General features: G+C 39.7%; 1 protein-coding gene across 1 annotated transcript in view; it reads right to left on the reverse strand.

Moving 5' to 3' along the window:
* Positions 1-1,170: 1,170 nt before the first annotated feature.
* Positions 1,171-20,202, reverse strand: part of LOC119721916 (troponin I-like) — a 35,390-nt gene continuing 16,358 nt past the window's right edge. Inside the window, exons 3-15 of the mRNA XM_038191872.1 lie at positions 18,970-19,062; positions 16,182-16,305; positions 15,000-15,065; positions 13,975-14,067; positions 11,466-11,579; positions 11,350-11,427; positions 9,519-9,572; positions 8,490-8,615; positions 7,312-7,533; positions 6,380-6,423; positions 5,407-5,455; positions 5,034-5,123; positions 1,171-4,333 (exon numbers count right to left, since the gene is read on the reverse strand). Coding sequence (XP_038047800.1) covers positions 5,070-5,123; positions 5,407-5,455; positions 6,380-6,423; positions 7,312-7,533; positions 8,490-8,615; positions 9,519-9,572; positions 11,350-11,427; positions 11,466-11,579; positions 13,975-14,067; positions 15,000-15,065; positions 16,182-16,305; positions 18,970-19,062 — 1,117 coding nt within the window. The 3' untranslated portion in view covers positions 1,171-4,333; positions 5,034-5,069. The remainder of the gene's footprint in view (positions 4,334-5,033; positions 5,124-5,406; positions 5,456-6,379; positions 6,424-7,311; positions 7,534-8,489; positions 8,616-9,518; positions 9,573-11,349; positions 11,428-11,465; positions 11,580-13,974; positions 14,068-14,999; positions 15,066-16,181; positions 16,306-18,969; positions 19,063-20,202) is intronic.

Raw genomic sequence — 20,202 nt, forward strand, 5'->3', positions numbered from 1 at the left:
GTTATTCCTGTCTCCTCGTAAGTCGAAATCGATACGGTCAAAACTGTCATCGCAAATCTCTGACCTTGGCAAGATCAAATCACAAGATGTCAGAACAGTTAAGGAACGTCCATTGTCACTCAAAAATATCATTAATTAACCTAGTTTCGTTTAGCCTTTACTGATAGGTGGAATGATGGCACAATATAATATCACGTTGGCCGCCGGGCTATTTACCTTACTCGCGAAAGACTGGATGTCCTTGCGCAAGTTTGGTTTGGTTTGGTTTGATATTGTTTACTCATTTTTTTTTTTAAATAGTAAGCAATGGAGCAATAGACGATATGAAAAAAATATACACGTCGATCAATGTCGTGTTATATGATGGATATATCAATTTTATATCATGGATGCACAGGAATATTAAACTAGGGTTTAGTTTGCGGGGAAGGGGGCTCCAAATGGATTTTGTTTAACAAAGAAAAATTTCCTGTGCCTTAATCCCAGAATTGGGGGGCAGGGTGGGTTTGGAGTAGATCTGTATGAATAAAACAATGTTAGGTCAAAATGGAGGGGGGGGGGGGGGAGAAGAGAGGCAAGCATACAAATTATTACAAAATCATCTGGCAACTCAGCACACGCTCGTTAGCGATTCGAAAATAAACACTGCAAAAACTTGAAATCTTGTGAATAGGCTTCCCAACAAGAATCACACAGCCATGTTTTATTAGTTTTCGCTTGCAAGTATTAAAACAGGACTAAATTATCTCGTAAGCTGTGGCCCAACTGTAGACCTGTTGTAGCCTATATCTATGAGTCATGTAAAAGTCTATTCTTATGATGCACAACTAGTCACGTGGTTGTGACGGTCAATTGAAATAAAGGATTCCTATTTGTTGAATGTCAGTTGGTGCATGGAGCGTTTTTATAGCTGTATGCTAGGTATATGTGGAACATCAAACGTGTGCATACAGTGCCAGTCCAAATGCGAAGTTTGTTTAGTACTAACATCTAGTTTTATAGTGACCCATGAACCCAAGTTGCGAGGGCCTAAGGGACAAGGTGATTGATTGCCATGAAAGGCAGTTCGTGACAATTTTGTTACAAACCAACCAACCAGCCAGCCAACTGAGAGACATGAGCATTTCTAGAGCTGTTTTCCGCAACTACAAATGACACAAAGCGATGCAATTTTATATAGGCTTGGTTTATTGTTTTCTATTGCTCTTGAACGTAACAGTACGCTATTCAAAAAATCACTATTTGTTTGTATTATTTTTGTTTATTCACACGATTCTACACAATTCTAAATAACTTAAAATTCATTCATTCTTCAACCACTCTTAAACAATCCTTAGCAATCCTTGTCCAAACATATTGAAAGTTGTCTTTTTTTTAACAGCTTTGGATTTTCACGCGGATACAATGTGGTATCTTTAAAATAATCATGAATATATATTATAAATTAAAAAAAAAGTGAACAGTCAACAAAACATGGGTGTTCAATTGATGGTTGAGAAGCTTATAAACAAAACATTTCCAAAGTAATTAAAAATCAATTATTCGATGTAATTTATTGCCTTGGGTTTTCCGTGAGATTTTTTTTTAATAGTCATATTGCAACTTGCCTTTGTTCCCCTGGTGCCCGCAATGTGACTGGTAACCCATTCGCGAGAGCATTTAGCTTCCCTACGTAATTTTTCTAAGTTGTGTGTAAGCGCAACTTCAAAAGTCGCACATTGCGGTCAGTCATGTGAGCTTACTGAAATGGTCAGATTTTTTAAAATCTGTGATATAAAGAAAATATACAAAATTGAAATAATTATGATTTTGATATCGATTCATTCATTTCACATGATTATGTAAGCAACAACACCAGTTCTCACGCATGTAAATGAGTTAATTGGGGGCGTTGCTAACAGCGCAATACAACTTTCCACCAATCAGAGCGAGCACGCTTCATGCATAATCAATAGGCGAAGCTAATTAACATAAAAAGTCCACTAAACGAGTCAAAAAAAGTTCTGATCACTTCGTCACGGTTACTAAAAAGAAATTCTTCACATCCTTTGGGTTAAAAAAGGAACTTTGGTACAATTTTGATACAATTGAAAAACGATCTACGATAAAAAATGAGCACTATATTCACTTTACTGTTTACTAATTTGAACTACAAACATTATTGCTGTTTTCAGTGTACATCTAACTCAAAACCCGCAGGTTGTTTTTTTAGATGTTCGACAAAATTTAGAAATTCACGACTTAGAAACCTAGATTACATTATAACTGATGCTAGTCAATTTGAAATCCATAGCAAAAGTGAAAAAAACTTACGTGAAAGATAAACTGTCATATTTAAAGGGCAGCAAAAAAAAAAATGAAAAACAAAAATATACTTTTTTCTCACAATGAAAGAAGCGTCGGTAGAGGTGACTAAGTTCTTTGCATGCAGCTGCATACTAAGGGAGTCTGGGCTCCATTTCAAAATGTCAAGCTCTATTGCCGTACTTTCTTCTATTAATGTGCATCATTTTGTGGCTAACTCTTTGTTTTCAGAAAAAGTTCGAAGTGAAGCAGGTTTGAACTATTCAAAGTGAAGGTTCAAATCTTGGTGGTTTTTTTGAGGTTTCAGAGTATCTCGATGTTTCAGTAAGTACGCAATGATCATCTTCGCTTCTAGATATTCAAGGCTAAAACAAAACCCTAGTACCCAAGCAGCTTTTTAATTATTTGAAATTATTGTTCAATTTCCATCACATAAACTTCATTATTACAGTACTGGATAGATTACAATTGTATTTCCTACAAGCAAAAAAAAAACCCCAGATTGTTTTCCTAAAGAAAAAAAAACATGTTAATATATAGAAACAAACATTTTCCGTTGGTACTGTACGTACCGTACTTCACATACTCCTGACGTTTTTCAAGTTGAGTACAGTCTTGTTTTGTAAAACCCCAAGTAAATTCTCTTCAAAGCAATTATCAGGATTGGAACATAACAATTAAATAACATTGTAATGACAAAACTTAATACTAACCACTGTATACAAATACACATGTCATAGGCATGCACTGTGACGTCTATACACATCTAAAAAACACTGTATTATACTACAAATACAGGTATACATAAAACAATTTGAAACAGGCTAATAAATTAAAATTAACATATATACGAGACAAAAAGTATATGCACACTTGTTTATTTTTGTTACACTGAGCTGTTTAAAATCGGCATTTTATTTAATTTTTTTTTTTAAAAGGTCACTGGTTAATAATTCACAAAATTTAATAGGCTATAATACGACACCGATAAATATTCATGAGTGTGGATACTCATTGGTTAGAATGAAGCATTAATTCACGAATATGTAGATATATGCTAATGTATGCTAATGAAGGCTACCAACTGTACACAGCTATTAATATCAAACCAACAAAAGAACTAGCCACTCCCAAGGAGTCTCATGAATATTAAATACATAGATATAAATAGTTTACTTTCTAAAAGTAGAACATGTCCAAAACAGGGCAAAGGTGTGCGCCCCGTCCATTTTAGGATGAGAAACAATCTTCTCTTTAACATTTCATACAAAAAAATGTTTGTTTTAAGAACCGGAAAACAGCCATTGCGCTTCATGACATTTCGTCGATAATAATGCCCAAATGCCCAAATCTCAAGGAAAAATCCCACGGTGAAATCACATGGAAAGACACCCTTGATGAAAATCCCAGTGTATAATCATGGCAAAATCCCATTGATAAAAAAAACAATGGCAAAAATCCAATGGCAAAATCCAATGGCCAATAAAACCACGGCAAAAATCCCATGGCAAACTCCAATGGCAAAATCCCATGGCAAATTCAACACCAAAAGCTGACATCAAAAATCCAAAATGTCAAAATCCCTTGTCTAAATCCCATGGCAAATCCCATGGCAAAATCCCATGTCCAAATCCCATGACGTAGAATTACTATCAAAGTCGTGTAGGACATTTCCAATGGAATCAGCCATTCCTACAAAGGATTTGCCGCATGCAAAACTTTCCAAATCTGCATCTGCCGTCACTTTTTCAAAAGTTATCCTTTACCACAGATATCTTAGCCTAGTCTTTCGTATTTTGTTGTTGGCCGTTTCCCTAGATCTCGGAGAATAGAAAAAATTACCAATTTAATTTTTTTTTAAATGGACTGTTGAACATATCTTGAACACGGACCAACATGAAAGGGACTAGACCTAAGGCAAGCATTTAAAGTTGAACCAAATCATCTTCAGTTTTTCTGCTACTGGAGCAACACTAATATAGCAACAGGCCGGGGTAGGGTTATAAAATATTGAAAGCGAAGCACACTCCTGAAAAGTGATGGAAAAAGAAGACAAAGAAGAAAATGTCAGTGGGACGATTTGTCATCAGAGACGGATGATTACATGATAAATGAGTCACAGATTCATCTGGCGCGGATTGCAATGCCGTGGTTTTTGTTGGTGAGCTTAACCAGACCAGTTTTAGCCAGGGTGGGAGTGGTGGTGGGGATGGGGGCGGGGATGGGTGTGGGAATGGGGGTGGGGTTTAACCATAAGAGCTATATTAAATTACTAGAGCGCTGACTCATGTACAAAGTTATCCATGCTGGGCACATCCATGTTTGTGCACAAACGTAAGAAAAACTCTGTACAGGTATTTGCATGTCTGCATTTGTATTCTATACAGGTGCGTTACCGAAGCCGATACGCCCAAAACCAAAACGCATGATTAGCAAATGAGCGTGTCATTTTGCTCTACGCAAACAGTGCAATGCGTGTGTGTATCCGCTGCAGATGATTATCTTTTTTAAAACCGCAATGACGCACTTAAGTTGTTGGCGCACGTTCTATACTTGCGCGTTGCATTCAGAGTACACTTCCAAAATCAATCCATCTCATTTCATTATGTTCTACAAACACACGCACGTATTCTGTGCCCAGGATGGCTTCAAAGCGTCTCCGCGCACAAGAATGAGGAGTCAGCGCTCTAGTAATTTTGTATAGCTTTATGGGTTTAATCAGCTGTTACCTGTTTGTGTTGCACAAGGTGCTAACACACTTGTTTCTAGTTGGTAACTTCATGCTTCTTCAGACCTTCGCGGAAATCTTGATGCTGATGCTGTTACAGGAGGAACACAAAAACATCCAGATTCATCAAGGTTGTTTGCATGAAATCAGTTAAAGAAGAGAATACACAAAAATTACCAGATATTCCATAAATGTCTGATGTGCATAAAAAACAAGCACAAAGGACAGGAAACCTCAAACTTAGAAAAAAAATATACATATACTTTATTTTTTATGTGACTACAAATGCATTCTCAATCAAATGCCTCTTTTGGTGCAGAGACAATTTTGATATTGCTAAGATGGAAGAAAGCGTAAGCATTTTCGTCACAAACCTGGTCGCTCTTACTCTTCTTTTCGACTTTCTTCAATGTCGGCTTGACGCTGGAGTAAAAAAGAAACACACATACGTCACTTTAATTTTCAGAGAAAAACAATACCTTCTGAAATCCACAAAAAATCTAGTACTGTGCAGTTAACTTAACATTTTTTTTCGTTCATTCATGAAGGCAGGAAAATGCTCGTTTTATTGTATTTAAACGGGAAATGATCATTGGTGGACCCCTGAATTTTGTGATGTTTGTATTTGAAGGGAATATACATCATTTGCTTTTGCTGTAATTTTCAGAAATGGATGGAATTGGGGGGTTGGAAATATATAGCAAATATAGTTACACTGTCTTTTTTGAGGTTTTGGGTTCGAAAATGCTATAAAAACCAAGATAAACAATTATTTTCCTGTAGTCTGGGTCCCTGACTCCATATAAGAAGAAACAGAGCAGTTTACATACATTGGGGAATTGTAAGGTCAGGGAACCAGTCTAGCTGGCTTGTACCCGTTCATAGGTGTGTAATCGATTGCAAACAAGTGCGATGGTCAATTGGGGCCAGTATTTGAAAAAAAGCCATTTTTTTCCAACGCTGATCAGCCGATCAGCGTTGGGAATTGATACAAAAATAGCACTTTTCTTGAAAATGACAGTATACCAGGTGCCATGATTTTAGAGGATGCTTTACACTTTCATTCACTAACAGTCCAGCAAGGTATTTCAAAATGATTTGGTAGTTTTATTTTTTGATGTTTGCAAATGTTGTATTTTCCCTTTAAATAGATATCACTTGTGAACATAGTAAGCAAATTACGTAAAATTTCACAGCTACTAGTCAATAACATGTATTTTATCCCATGTTATTTTTATGGAGCAAGCCGCCTATTTTTAAAAATATTTGTATACAATTCAGTCACTTTCTTCGTGACTCGCCCGGTATAGCATTTATAATGAATGAACCTTTGTTTCAGATACTTACAATTTACCCTTGATTTCCATTGCCCTTCTATCCAATTCTTCAATCTGGAACAAAACAAAAAAGAGGGATACTTTAATTTGTGCATTTCCAAATCTAGCAAAACGTCTTGTAAAGAGTTTTGTTACTTTTTCCCATTGTTCAAAATGTTGGTAATCCTTACCTTTAGGACCCCGTTCCTATATAACTAAGGTTAAAAGACTCACCAAAACAGCTGTCTAAATGACACTCAAAAGTGACATTCTGATATTTTTGACACATTTGAACCAATGCAAATGACACTTTTTTGAATATCAGCAGGTTCAATTTTGTAGAAGAGGGTAGGGCTTTGATTTATGAGGGGTTAAAGATGACGATGACAAACAGAAAATATATTTAAAAAGCAAGATGGTGAAAAAAAGGTAGAAAAGTCACATTTTCTTTGAAAGTGCTTTCAAAATTACAACTAACATGAGTTTATCTGAAGAAACAAGACTGCTTTATCCTGTAAAAGTAACTTTGGTACTGGAAAGTCACCTGCAAAAGTCAGTTTTTGAACAGAACTCGTAAAAATAGAGGTGTCCTAAAGATAAGGATTACCAAAATGTTTTTCGAATCAGTTTTCTAAAAACAAAACAGGATTAATTTGAAAGTTGGAAAAAAAAATTGATGGAGCGGGGTTTGAACCTGCGATCTCCGGATTGCCGTTCCGGTGCTCTACCAACTGACCTAACCAGCCTTATGTTGGCAATTTCCACATTTTGTCAATGTCTTTGTTCAAGGGGCGCTAGTCAGGAGCCATAAACCCATACATGCCATGTAGCCAGGGATCACGATGCTAGCAACATGAGCAGTGCTGCAAACCTTGGAAATAGCAAACTGGGGTCACTCAGAGAGGATACAGATTGTTTTAAATAAAAATTCAAATAAAATTTATAAAAAAAAAGAAGATTTACATCAACATCTCGATCGCGGATCTCCACTTCCAAGTCGTACTTGTCGCTCTCGGCCTGCTTGAGCTGGTCGTGCAAGCGCTCGCACAGCGACTTAAGATCCCGCTGGCTCATGGCGTCCACGTTGACCGTCTTGACGTTGTCGCTGATAAACTGGGCCTTCTCTGCTGCCGTGTCGTCGGCCTCTTTCTTCAAGTCCTGGCCAGCTTTCTTCATCATCATGCTCTGGTGGTACAGGGGTCCAGGTGGGGTTGGGGGTGTGTTAGAGAAAGGATGTGATAGAGTTCTCTACTATGGGTCTGGGTAGCTGAGCCGCCCAGCTTTGGTTTCATATCACCCTGCTACAACAGACGATGCAACGCAATCCTACAACGTATCTCATCCCTACGACGCATCGCGGTTGCAATGCGTCCTGCGAACCATTTCATAAAACACGTCCATCACTTATTGCCGTAGGTGTATTTATAGCACAATGCGTTGACTGATATTTCTTTGTTTATCCAACGCTCAGTAAAACAGTCGCCTGATATTCAACGTCCGAACTACGAGTCATCCAATCTTCTCTCGAAACGTTTTACGACGTAAAACAAAATTGTGGATGCATGATGCTGTTTTGAAGGTAAACAAGCTCACAGTGGACTATTAGGTGGAGCGTCATTAAGATTTTCACTCTCCCCCCGCATGCGCCCAGGTTCCTTCTCATTCTTGCACGAAAAGCAATGAGACTAACGATAGCCCCGTCCCTCCCGTTCTGATGCGGGTGAACGGTTAAAATCTTTACGACGCTACCCCTTAGATACTTCAAAATTTCAACTGCAGTATTCAATGTTTTATTCAAATTTAATACTATGTGTATTCCATTTTCATGGTCTCATATTTTTTTAAATTATGCCATAAAACTGGCTGAGAAAGGACACTTCTTAATTTGCGATGTCCCAAAGGTAAGTCGTAACTGTGCGACCTGTTTCAAGCCGATGCCAAAGAACTTGCGATGTGTTCAAAGCATTGTAAGTTTCTTAAAATGGATGTTACGACGCGCCGGTAACACGTCGCAACTCGAGTTTCTCTGCATCTCAGTGCTCCGTGAAATCGGTTGCTGGCTGGTAAACAATGGAAAAGGACCAATCCTGTTGATGATCCCTTCAGAATTAACATCCCCCCACTCCCCCACCCCAACATACCTTGATGTTCATCCTGCGGCCAGACTTCATCTTGGAGGCCAGAGATTTCTTCTCGGTTGCCGGTTCTGCCCCGTTCTCTGACGGTTTCTCAGCTGGTTTTTGCGCTTCAGCTTCTTTCTTCTTACGCTGCATTATACATGTAAAGGTACATGTAACAAATGAATGCTCTTCAAGAACATGTACATATCCAAACTGGCTCCCAGACAGTCACAAGCCATAAAGCATGTCAATTTAACTGGTATCCTGTTGTTGCTCTCAGTCAAAAGTTCCTACGGTACGGCCGTGTCTGAATTGCATGGCTACTGCTGGAAATTGCACACCTGCATATATGGAAGCAAGGGCAGTTGCAGGGGGGGGGGGGGGGTGGGGAGGTCCAACAGGGGCCATGCCCCACCCCACCCCCCCCCCCCAAAAAAACGAACCAAATGTTTGTTTGTTTTAAGTGACGTCGCAATAAAGGCAGGCACTGCGTACACCACCATCTTTTCCTCAAAAAAAAAATTGTTACAGTGGTCAGACATTGCCTCAGATCGCACCACAGAGTATCTAGAATCCAAAAAATATTTGGGGCCGTTCAGCGGGCCCCGGACCCCACGCTGTCATTTTTTGGGCCCACTTTTGGGGGGACCAAATTTTTATTTGCCTCCCCCCCCAAAAAAAAAATGGGTTCTGGATCCGTCCTTGTATGGAAGCACCGCAGCCACTTCCCATAGACCTGTGTGTTATTTCTAGCCGTAGCCACCTAATTCTGGACGCGGCCTGTGCTTGGCTCATTTCTGTGCATCACAGCTCAATGAAAGTTCTCCCGGAAAGAGTACCATACCTGGACATCACTTGACACCCTGCGCACAAACCCTATCAGACTGGTCTGAACAAGTGTTTTCTCAGTAAATGCTTCAATGTTTTTCCTGCTAAATTTGACTTTGTAGGACACGTTAGCGCTGTCTGATGGCTGATAAAGGTCACTGCAGGGAAGAATGAGTGATGTCCATGTCTGGAATTCTTTCCTTGCTCCCTGGTGGTTCTTACCTCCGCCTCTTCCTGCTTCTTTCGTTCAGCTTCGGACTGTTGTCTCTTTCTTTCCTGTGTAACGAGCAAAAGTGGTTTAATAAGTAAGATTTGAGGCTTTGCATGGTGGAGATACTAAATAATAAAAGTTTGCGGAAACACCATGTGCGAATAATTTCTCAAATTAAAAGAATGGTTCTGAAAAGAATCAGAGGCATAAACTCGACGTATGCTCTGACCGTCTTCAGGAGAGTGGTTTCAGGTATAAAAGATGCATCCTTTGTCACTTGTGCATTTTTTTTCGTTTGAAGCAACAAAAATGCTCAAAATCTAAACTCTACGGACATGTGCTTAACAACAAACCTGAAGACGTTTTCGCTCAGTGAATGCTGTATATTCCAAGAAAACAATATTCTGGGATCTCAATTTTCAATTCAAAGTTTGAATTGAATTGAATTGTCGTTTTTTGAAATTGCACCCGAAATCAGCATCCGGGACACGATCTCATTCAGCCGATGCAGGTACGTGATGTCACGCACTTAACTGTCGAATAATAGCAACTGCGCGTGCGTGTGCATCGTGTCAGCGCTTGCACCCACCCGTTCACGGCTTCGCCGAATTACAAACCAACTACAAACGGAAATTTCCAAAAATGCATCACTTGACGCATCTTTGGAAATTGCCTTTCTTTATTGCTTTCTTCAAAATGACAGCATGCCAGAGAGAATAATTTCACAGGGAGTTTAGAGCCATTACTATCTTTCTAATAGTTCTAGTTGACTGTACTTCCTCAGTCCTTATGCATGCATACCACTCTATACTTGTTGCATGTCCAGTGCACCATATGGTGATGCTCTTGTGGTGCTCGGTGAACATGTGTCAAACTGGAAGGCTGAAAGGGCGTGGTGTCCCTTGCCTCAGTGTGATGACTGGTGTATTGTAAAAAGGCGCTTGAGATGTGAAAACAGCATAGGAATTGGTCACGGAAAACCCTAATTTTGTCTTGCGAAAGTCGTGGAATAGTCATGGAATTTCATTTTAAAGTTTTGCGGGAACCCCAGGAGGTTGACTGTGGGAAGTAATGAAAGAAGAATCGAAGGAGGATAAAATATAACTAAAAAGATTATTTAAGGTAGAGTAGATCATTTGCAGCTATCCAAAAAGTAACTGATGAATTTATTGTTGAAAAACATACTTGGTGTAAATAACTGGAAGACTGCCATAACCAAAGAAGACTCATCATCATGTCTGGGTTGTGCAGGATTCCATGACCTTTCCATGACTTTCTTTCCAGGAATATCAAAATTCCATGACTTTTCCATGACTTTCCATGATATAGCTTTAAATTTTAGTAGTTTTTTCCAGGATTCCATGACCTTTCCATGACTTTCTCTTCTAGGAATATCAAAATTCCATGACTTTTCCATGACTTTCCATGATAAAGCTTTAAATTCCAGTATTTCTTCCAGGATTTCATGACCTTTGCATGACTTTCTTTCTAGGAAAATCAAACTTCCATGACTTTTCAATAACTTTCCATGATATAACTTTAAATTCCAAGATTTTTTTTCCCCAGGATTCCATGACCTTTCCATGACTTTCTTTCTAGGAATATCGAAATTCAACAACTTTTCATGATATAGCTTTACATTCTAGCATTTTGTGCAGGATTCCAAGATTCCATGACTTTTCCATGACTTTCCATGATATAGCTTTAAATTCCAGGATTTTTTCAAGGATTCCATGACCTTTCTATAACTTTCCTTCCAGAAATACCAAAATTCCATGACTTTTCCACAACTTTCCATGATCCACGTTTTATTTTCCATGACCGTGGGAAACCTATCCTCACCTCATCCTGTTTGCGTTTCTTCTCCTCCGCCTTCCTCTGTCTCTCAGCTTCTTCCTCCTCCTGCTTGCGTTTGCGCTCCTCCCCTCCTGACGCCTCCGTTCCTCCTCGTGCTCCGCCTCCTCCTGCTGCCTCCTCTGTTCCTTCTCTTCCTCCTGCCGGCGACGTTCCTCTTCCCCTTCCTCCTGGCGGCGTCGCTCTTCTTCTTCCTCTTCTTGTCGCCGGCGCTCTTCCTGAAAGATAATAATAGCAGGCATTTATACAGCGTTTTTACGCCGCAAAGGGGTATCAAACTGCTTTGCAATTATCCCTGTTTCAATGGGCAAACACTCCTGAAACCTTCTTGGCTCCCTGGGGAGTATACAGCTCGATGCTGCCTGTTAGGCGCAAGGAAGCTAAATCAACAACAATAACCATCTCTGCCCTCACAGGTACCCATTTACTCCCGGGTGGAGAGAAGCAATGAGTGGCAAAGTGCCTTGCCCAAGGGCACACGCACCATAACCCCAGGCTGGACTCGAACCCACAACCTGCAGCTTTACCCACAGACCACAAATCCAATGCCCTTAACCACGAGGCCACAGCACTCCACAGATAAGATAAGATTCAAGCTAACATTACGTCTCACATTACGGCCACATTACGGTCACATTATTCTGAAGTGATCATTAGGGAATCAAACAGTTGACTGTGGTTGAGTGTGATTGACTTTGGATTAACTTGTGATGACTTAGATTGATTTGTGATTGACTTGGGATTGTCTTTTGATTGACTTGTGAGGGCCTGTGATTGAAAAGGAAATGGACTTAAGATTGAACGGTGATAAGTTATGATTGATTTGTGATTGACTGTGATTGACTTGTGATTGTCTTATGATTGACTTGTGAGGGCCTGAGATTGACTGGAAATGGACTTATGATTGATTTGTGATTGACTGTGATTGACTTGTGATCGTCTTATGATTTACTTGTGAGGGCCTGTGTTTGACTGGAAATGGACGTATGATTGATTTGTGATTGACTGTGATTGACTGCGATTGACTTTTGTGATCGTCTTACGATTGACTTGTGAGGCCTGTGTTTGACTGGAAATGGACGTACGATTGATTTGTGATTGACTGTGATTGACTGTGATTGACTTGTGATTGTCTTACAATTGACTTGCGAGGGCCTGTGATTGACTGGAAATGGACTTATGATTGAATGGTGATGAGTTTTGATTGATTTGTGATCGACTGTGATTGACTTGTGATTGACCTGTGATCGTCTTATGATTGACTCGTGAGGGCCTGTGATTGACTGGAAATGGACTTATGATTGATTTGTGATGACTTAAAATTGATTTGTGATCGACTGTGATTGACTTGGGATTGTCTTATGATTGACTTGTGAGGGCCTGTGATTGACTGGAAATGGACTTATGATTGAACGGTGATGACTTTTAAGGGCCTGTGCTTGTCTTGTGTGATTCTCTCTTTACAACTGACTAGTGATAACATGTGACGGGCTGTGATTGATTTGCGAGTGACTTATGATTGATTTTTGACGACTTTTTTAGTGCCTGTAATTGACTTGTTATAGTCGATGGCCTCGTGGTCTAGAGCATTGAACTCATGGTCTGCGGGTACATTGTAATTCTGCAGGTTGTGGGTTATAGTCCAGCCTGGGGTTATGGTGCCTGTGCCCTGGGGCAAGGCACTTTGTCACTCATTGCTTCTCCCCACCCAGGAGAAAAATGGGTACCTGTGAGGGCATGAGATGGTTATTGTGGTTGATTCTAGCTGCTTTGCGCCGAAATGGCAGCATCGAGCTGCATAGTCCCCTAGAAGCCGGATTTGTATTTGGAATGTTTCACTGGCCCAATGAGCAGGGTTAATAATAACGTAAAGCATTTTGATAAGGGAATAAATGTGTGCTCGAGAGGTTTTAATCACTCTGTTTAAGACTGCTTAGAGTCTGGGTGCTGATAATTACCCGAGCCGGAGGCGAGGGTAATTATCAGCACCCAGACCCTAAGCAGTCTTAAACAGAGTGATTAATACTGACCGAGCACATATTTATTCCCATTCATAAATACCTTTTCGGTAAAAAAAATCAAGGAATTCGTTCAAAAAATCCCGATTTTGATCAACAAGTTCACTCCAGCTTTTTGAAACATCCCTCTAGCAAAATAATGGAGTGTTCAGCTGGCGAGTAAGATGTAAACAACCCTTTTATGGAGATTGACGCGCGCGTAGCACATTCTGCGCGATGTCGCGCAGAACGCACCTGGGGCGTTGCGTTTTGAATTTAGAACTATAAAATTCTGACTCACTGGTAGTGTTGCGCATGCCTACGTGAGGATTGTGAACGTTCAACCAATGAAACGGTAAGAGGCACTGGATTTTTAGGAGTCCACATTTTATGTGACACTGGAAAAGTGTTTAAGACCAGCTAGCCATGTCTTTATCATCCGTTTAAGACCGGCCACGTGACGGGCTCTCGACCAATAGGAATGGCTAAACTGTCTGAGGTATTTATGAATATCAGTTAAAAGTGCTAGATAAGTACCCATTATTATTATTTTCATTATTAAGATTGAGTTATGATAACTTGTGGTAGTCTCGGGTTGACTTGATCCCAGACTGACCTCCTCTTGTCGTTGGCGCTCCTGTTCTTCCTCCTCTTGCCTCCTGCGTTCTTCCTCTTCTTGTTGCGCTCTGGCTGCCGCTTCCTCCTCTTCCTGAAAAGATCAGAAAAAGAAGAATGTCAATCTTCTACTACGTTCAATAAACAGCACACTATCAGGAACTCTTCACACAATAACTCTCTGTTCAACTTTTCAATTTCTAGTCAACGATGAAAGAGCTATGGGTTTTTTTCAGTTTAAAGCTTGGCCTCAGGTCGACCCGCGATTTGCTTGCGCCACGACGGAACCGTCAGCATCAAGCAGAAAAATGCTGCTCAGGTCACAAAACTGAGAAATCGTGTGATTCTCTTGAAACAAGCGGCAAACTAATCGCAACCACGCTCATGTCATCCACGGCGTGACGATCCACCATGATTCCACAGCATAGACAGTCATGTGACTTCTTTAACAATAAGGGAATAAATATGTGCTTGGCCGGTTCGGCTCGAGCCATTATCAGTGCGCATTCCCCGATATGGTCTTTAATGTACTTGTACTCCCATTCACAAATACCTTCAAGTCAAAGAGTCGACACAAGTCAAAAATTATACATTTTCAACGATTTTGTTGAACACTTTTACTTCATTTTACTTCTAGCCATGGTATGAAATAGCCCCTCGCGAGCTGTAGTAAACAATCTCCTTATATGGTGATTGTGGTGTGTACTGCGTAATGATGCGCAAAACTCAGAGCACCGGTGCAGTGTGCTGATTGGCTACACAATGAAAAAGGATGATCTTGATTCTTGCACGACGTTGTTGTAGAAGATGAAATGTTTCTACTCTTGTGACTGTTGATTTTTATTTGAGCGGCGACTAATTCCGATCGTCTTAATATCGTCGCAGTTACACTCAGTTCGCAAAAAAAATCAGCTTGATCCTGAAAAGTCAGTCGCTTACTGATCTGTGTCATCGTACGGTCCATCTGAGGGCAGCTTAACATGTACAAGTAACAAACAGTGCCTGAATCTGGGTCTGTCGTCTCACCTTGCGTCTTATTTCTTCTTCGTTGTTATTTTCTTCCGCTTGCCTTTCAGCCGGTGCACTGTCCGTCTGTTGGAAAGAAAAATAAACATCTGATGAGACATGAGATGCCTAGACTGTGATTTCTGTATCCCAACATGAAGGTGGGGAATTAGGATGATAGGTGTTGCATCCAAACCAGGTATGTGTCCCCTGCCCAAAATGTGACTTTTACAACACGTCCCAAAATACCTGCAACGTTTTTTTTGCGAGGCTCTAGCGTCGCCACGGAAACACGTACCGCCACTATTTTTATATCATTTTAAAGCTTGGAATCTTAACTTCATCCCTGGTAAGTATTGGTTTGATACGGTTTTGAAATTATTCGTGTTCAAATAAAGGCATGTCAAAAACAAACTCAACCAATTTCAAGGAAAATCAATCATGCACATTTTTCTTCATGATGTTCATGATGTAACAATCTTTGTTGCCTTTTACTTTTTGTGTTTCCTTTTCTTTTCGATCCACCTAGACTATCTTATATAAATCACAATGTTGTTCTTCGTTTCAAATTCAAGGTGTTTCTAATATAAACCAACTGTTTTTTTGTTGGTTATTTCAACAGCTTGTTGACTCGAGTTTGCATCTGATGTTCAGCATCATTGATTTGCCTTGTAATTGGTTCAGTTTGTTTTCGGCATGCCTTTATTTGAACATGAATAATTTTAAATTCTTTTAAATATCAAACCAATACTCGCCAGGGATAAAGTTAAAATTCCAAACTTTAAAATGGTATAAAAATAATGGCGGTACGTGTTTCTGCGCCAACACTACAGCCTCTCAAAAAAGGGGTTGCGGGTCTTTTGGGACGCGCTGTATATGAATATCTGCTGACAAATGATCATCTATACTGGTAAGAGAGAGATAACACCCCAGTATAACCTCATTATTAGCGGTTTAAAAAAAAAAATGGGGGGGGGGGGGGTTTGTCTATTTTTGCAAAAAATATGAAATCTATTCTGAAGTGGAATCGCGATTCCCTGACGCAATCGGAATCGATTCCAAACATGCTGAATTCACCCATGCCCATGTTGTAATGATTTCTCGTCTCACTCATCTGCATCCCAAAAAGCCCAGCTCTGGACCAGGATTCATCTAAGACAACCCAAGTCAATCAGATTCTAAACAACTTCTCTTTTCCCTTACCTCATCGTTGACCATGCCTGCCTCCTGCTGCCTTCTCTCCCGCCTCTCTCGTCTCCTCCTCTCTGCGTCTGTCTCCTCGGTGGGACCGTTTGTCTCAATCGTCTCCGCCTCAGCAGCTGCTAGTCTGTTTGCCCCCCAAATTAAATAAATATCATTGTAAAATTCAACTCCATCTTTTTCTTTTCAGGGCCGGAGAGGGAGGAGACAGAGACTATAGACCTTTATCATGTTGCCACCATTTCAGTCATGCTCCCTGTATCCAATAACAGTACTGAATGATAATTTTTTTGGTGCAAAAAGGAACCAGACTATTTTTCCTTTCCAGCCTCGCTTTGGTTACATTGATTTGAATGGGATAAAATCAAGATGGCTGCAACATGGTAATGGTCTTTAGAGTAACAAGTCAGATGTCAGCTGTCGTTCTGGTTCACGCGCTGATATGCGTGCTGATGCCTTCACAAACTTAAGCAGTGCACGGGAACCAGAATACACGGTACACTTCAATACTCTCTATACAAACTACAAGCTTAACGTGTATGGGAGCGTGAAAGAATGACAATTCCCATTTTACTTTTGTAGAAAGTGGTGTTAAAATTTAAATCTTTTAAATTTCGGGCACTCTGACTTGAGAAGGCTCTAATTTCATCACTAACTTCTGTTTTATTTACTCCGAAACCAGCGCTGGTTAGAAATGTGCAGATTCTGAAACGAACAGAGATTCTTATTTCAGTTTCTAACAGTTGCAATTACATTTTCCCATTTTTCAACCTATTTTAAACCTTGGATGAAAATGATTCAACATTTTTGGCGGGAAATTCAAGGACACTAATTTTGCAAAAGGTCAACAGAAATGAAATGGATGTGTACAAACGGTTATCCAGATCAACACATATTCACGCAGCATCAAACATTCCAAGGCAAATTTGTTGTTACCATATATCCTTTTTTTCTGAAATAGAGCATGTAAGTCTCGCCAGTCCACGTTCACTTTTCATGTGAACGTCTTGGTACCAAACACTGACTAGTCTAGTCACAGACTCCCATGTTAGAATGTACCCAATTGTTATTTGCGTGATTGATCGAACGGAAATCAAAGTCAAAATTTCTCATTTTATTACAGTCATCAATTCACATTTTCAAAACGTTGTATTAAAATTGTAATGCTTTCTTTCCTTTCACAGAACCCAATTATTGCCCTTGATTGGATAAGCCTTGTCAGGACACACTAGCAAGTGTGTATTTGACTGCAATCGGGGACCCCTTATTGTCCCTCTTTTGTTTGTACTCTAATGTTTTAGAAAGACCTCCCATATGTTTTGTACACATCGCCAAATTGGGGACCTTCGGGAATTGCGGACCCTATTGTCCTGTATTGTTCAACGTCCCCTATTGAATGCAGAAACAAACTCAACATAACTGTCAAAAAAACTACGACGTTACGTCGTAGATCCTATACATGTACCAGTACATGGTGCGCGGATGACGTATTCCTGTGAAATCTCGCAGGGTTTTCGGGTCAACTCGCTCGCTCTATACCACCATTGCAAAACTTCAATGCTTCTTTCAAAACACCCATTTGAATATTGTAGTTAACTAGCTAAGCTAACTCAGGAAAGATACATGAATTGGAAATTGAAACTCAGGAAAGTACATGAATTGGAAAGACACAATCAACTTCCACTCTGTATGTATAAAAGGGGAAAACAAATAAATAAAAGAAGAAAGTAAAGGGAAAAGGGAAAAGAAAGTGATTCATTGAGAGATACATGTATGAATGGTACGGATCTGAAACTAGAAGGCAATGCTGACATTTCTGCTCATTTCTGGCGTGAAATGAAACAGAAAGTTTGCATCTCAACTTAATTTGAGCAAAATTCAATTGTTATTTTACACACAAGTACCAGTATGACTATTCATGCCAAATAAAACAAACCGTATACGTGTACCTAAACTATATAACATGAAACAAAAGTGAAATTCATTCCAGTGGACAATGGAAAACTTGTGCAACATTTGCATATTCACAACATTCCAGTGCCAAACAAAACTATCAAGTTGCGACTCCGTGCACTGATTTCAAATTTAAATTCCATGCTGAAAAGTGGATACAAAGTAACCAAACACCAACACGAGTACAAGGTCACAAACTTCGGAAGTTTTTTGTTTTTTTGTTTTTCCTCAGGAAACTTGAACCAAAACACTGAATTTTCAGGATGCAGACGAGGGTATCATTATTCTGCTCAAAATAACTTACATGCGTTCGTGCAGGATATCTAGAACGATTCCAGGTAGGCATGGGAAGGGAGATATCATAAAAGTGTAGATGATTAAAATTCGTGAAAAATGGGGTAATTCTTGTGTAATTTTCAATTTATTGTACGTTTCAGATTGGGTAAAATAACCTTGAGTTTTGTGGGATTGTGTGGCCTAGTGGTTTAGGGGTTGTGACTTATGATCAGAGGGTCAGGGGTTCGAATCCAGCTGCTGACACGGTGCTAGCATTCTTCGGCAAGATGCCCTCTCCACCCAGGAGTACAAATGGGTACCTGTGTGGGTAGAGACCAGCTTGTCCTGCTCTCGAGCTGCCGCAGTAAAAATGGTCTCATGGCCTGATGAACAGGGGTAATAATTGTGAAGCGCTTTGAGACTGTGGCACAAAGTCTCATAGCTCCACTTTATTATTTGGAAAAATATAAAAATATCAGACCAAATTTTTGTCCAATTCTTTTGAAGTTAAATCAAAAAAAAACATTCAAAATGCACAAAAACAGTTTATACATGCACGCACAATTCCCTCTTTCGTCTCCTTTCCTCCCGTCGATTGCGTAGCTCTTCCAGCTGTCGGTCCACCTCCTCAGCATCGCCGTTCTCTAGGGCCAGTCTGGACGGGTCGACGGAGGATTGGGGGAAAAAAACAGACAGACAGGGAAACGGTACAAGCATGCAAGCACACTGTTAATGTTAACGTCACTGCAAAAGTGTTTGTGTGGTGGTCCGGGAAAACCAGAAAAAAAGATATTTCTTGGTTAGGAAAACTTGACCTATCGCCATTAGCGAGTTAGCCACGCCCCTTCGACAACCCTATGTAATTTTTGCACGCTAAGTTTGTCTCAGATTTTGCGCGTTCCCGTCCATTTGTATCATGTACCGCAATAGGACAATATTTCACATGCTGCGTTTACGCAATTCTAACGGAATTCTACTGCGATAGGTCAATTGAATTGGTTTGGCCATGTCATGTAATACCGGTAGGTATTCACGGACCACCACACGAACAATAATTAGAATTGTTCAACTTGTGCTCGTAGATCACTCACAAAAGTGCCAATAATAATGGAAGAGGACACATAATGAACAGTACATTTCACATTTTAGTATTCTTAACCCATTATTTTTTTCTCGCTTTCGAAACGAGACAAACCATTTGTGACACCCATATTCATCAAAATTTACCCCATTCCTAAAAAAAATTGCAAAAAATAAATAAATAAAAAAAAACACATTAAACCCTCCCTTTTTTTTCTACAAAGTATTTAAAACACATAATATGTAAGCAAAACTTTCAGAAATAGAAAAAACCCACTCATTTAATTGAGCTGTGAGAATAAACAAATTAACAAGAACATTTTTGAGACCAATTTAACAGAAACCAAACAAAATAAACTTGTTCTGAACAAAAAAAAATGTACAATATCTAAAGCTTGAATTAATGTTTCATAAAAGATGAGTTTTTGGTGGAGTATTTTTAAAATGTTCAACCAACTGGACTTTTCATCTTAAATTTGAGCTTGTCCCTTTAGTCCCATATGGTGACCTTTGACCTGCAGCCCCTCAGCCAACCAGGTATCAATCAAAGACTGCCGAACCCACTTATTCATATCTGTGTCAACATGCCTTAATCCAAAGGAGGAAACAAATACCAAATACCAAGAGGATAGTAATATAATTCATGTCAAATTTGACGGACGGACGGTCAGGAACAGTGTACAAAAGACATAACTGTGCAAACACTGCAGGCAAA

The sequence above is a fragment of the Patiria miniata genome, unplaced genomic scaffold, assembly GCF_015706575.1.
Source record: "Patiria miniata isolate m_02_andy unplaced genomic scaffold, ASM1570657v1 HiC_scaffold_1, whole genome shotgun sequence".
Classification (NCBI taxonomy): Eukaryota; Metazoa; Echinodermata; class Asteroidea; order Valvatida; family Asterinidae; genus Patiria; species Patiria miniata.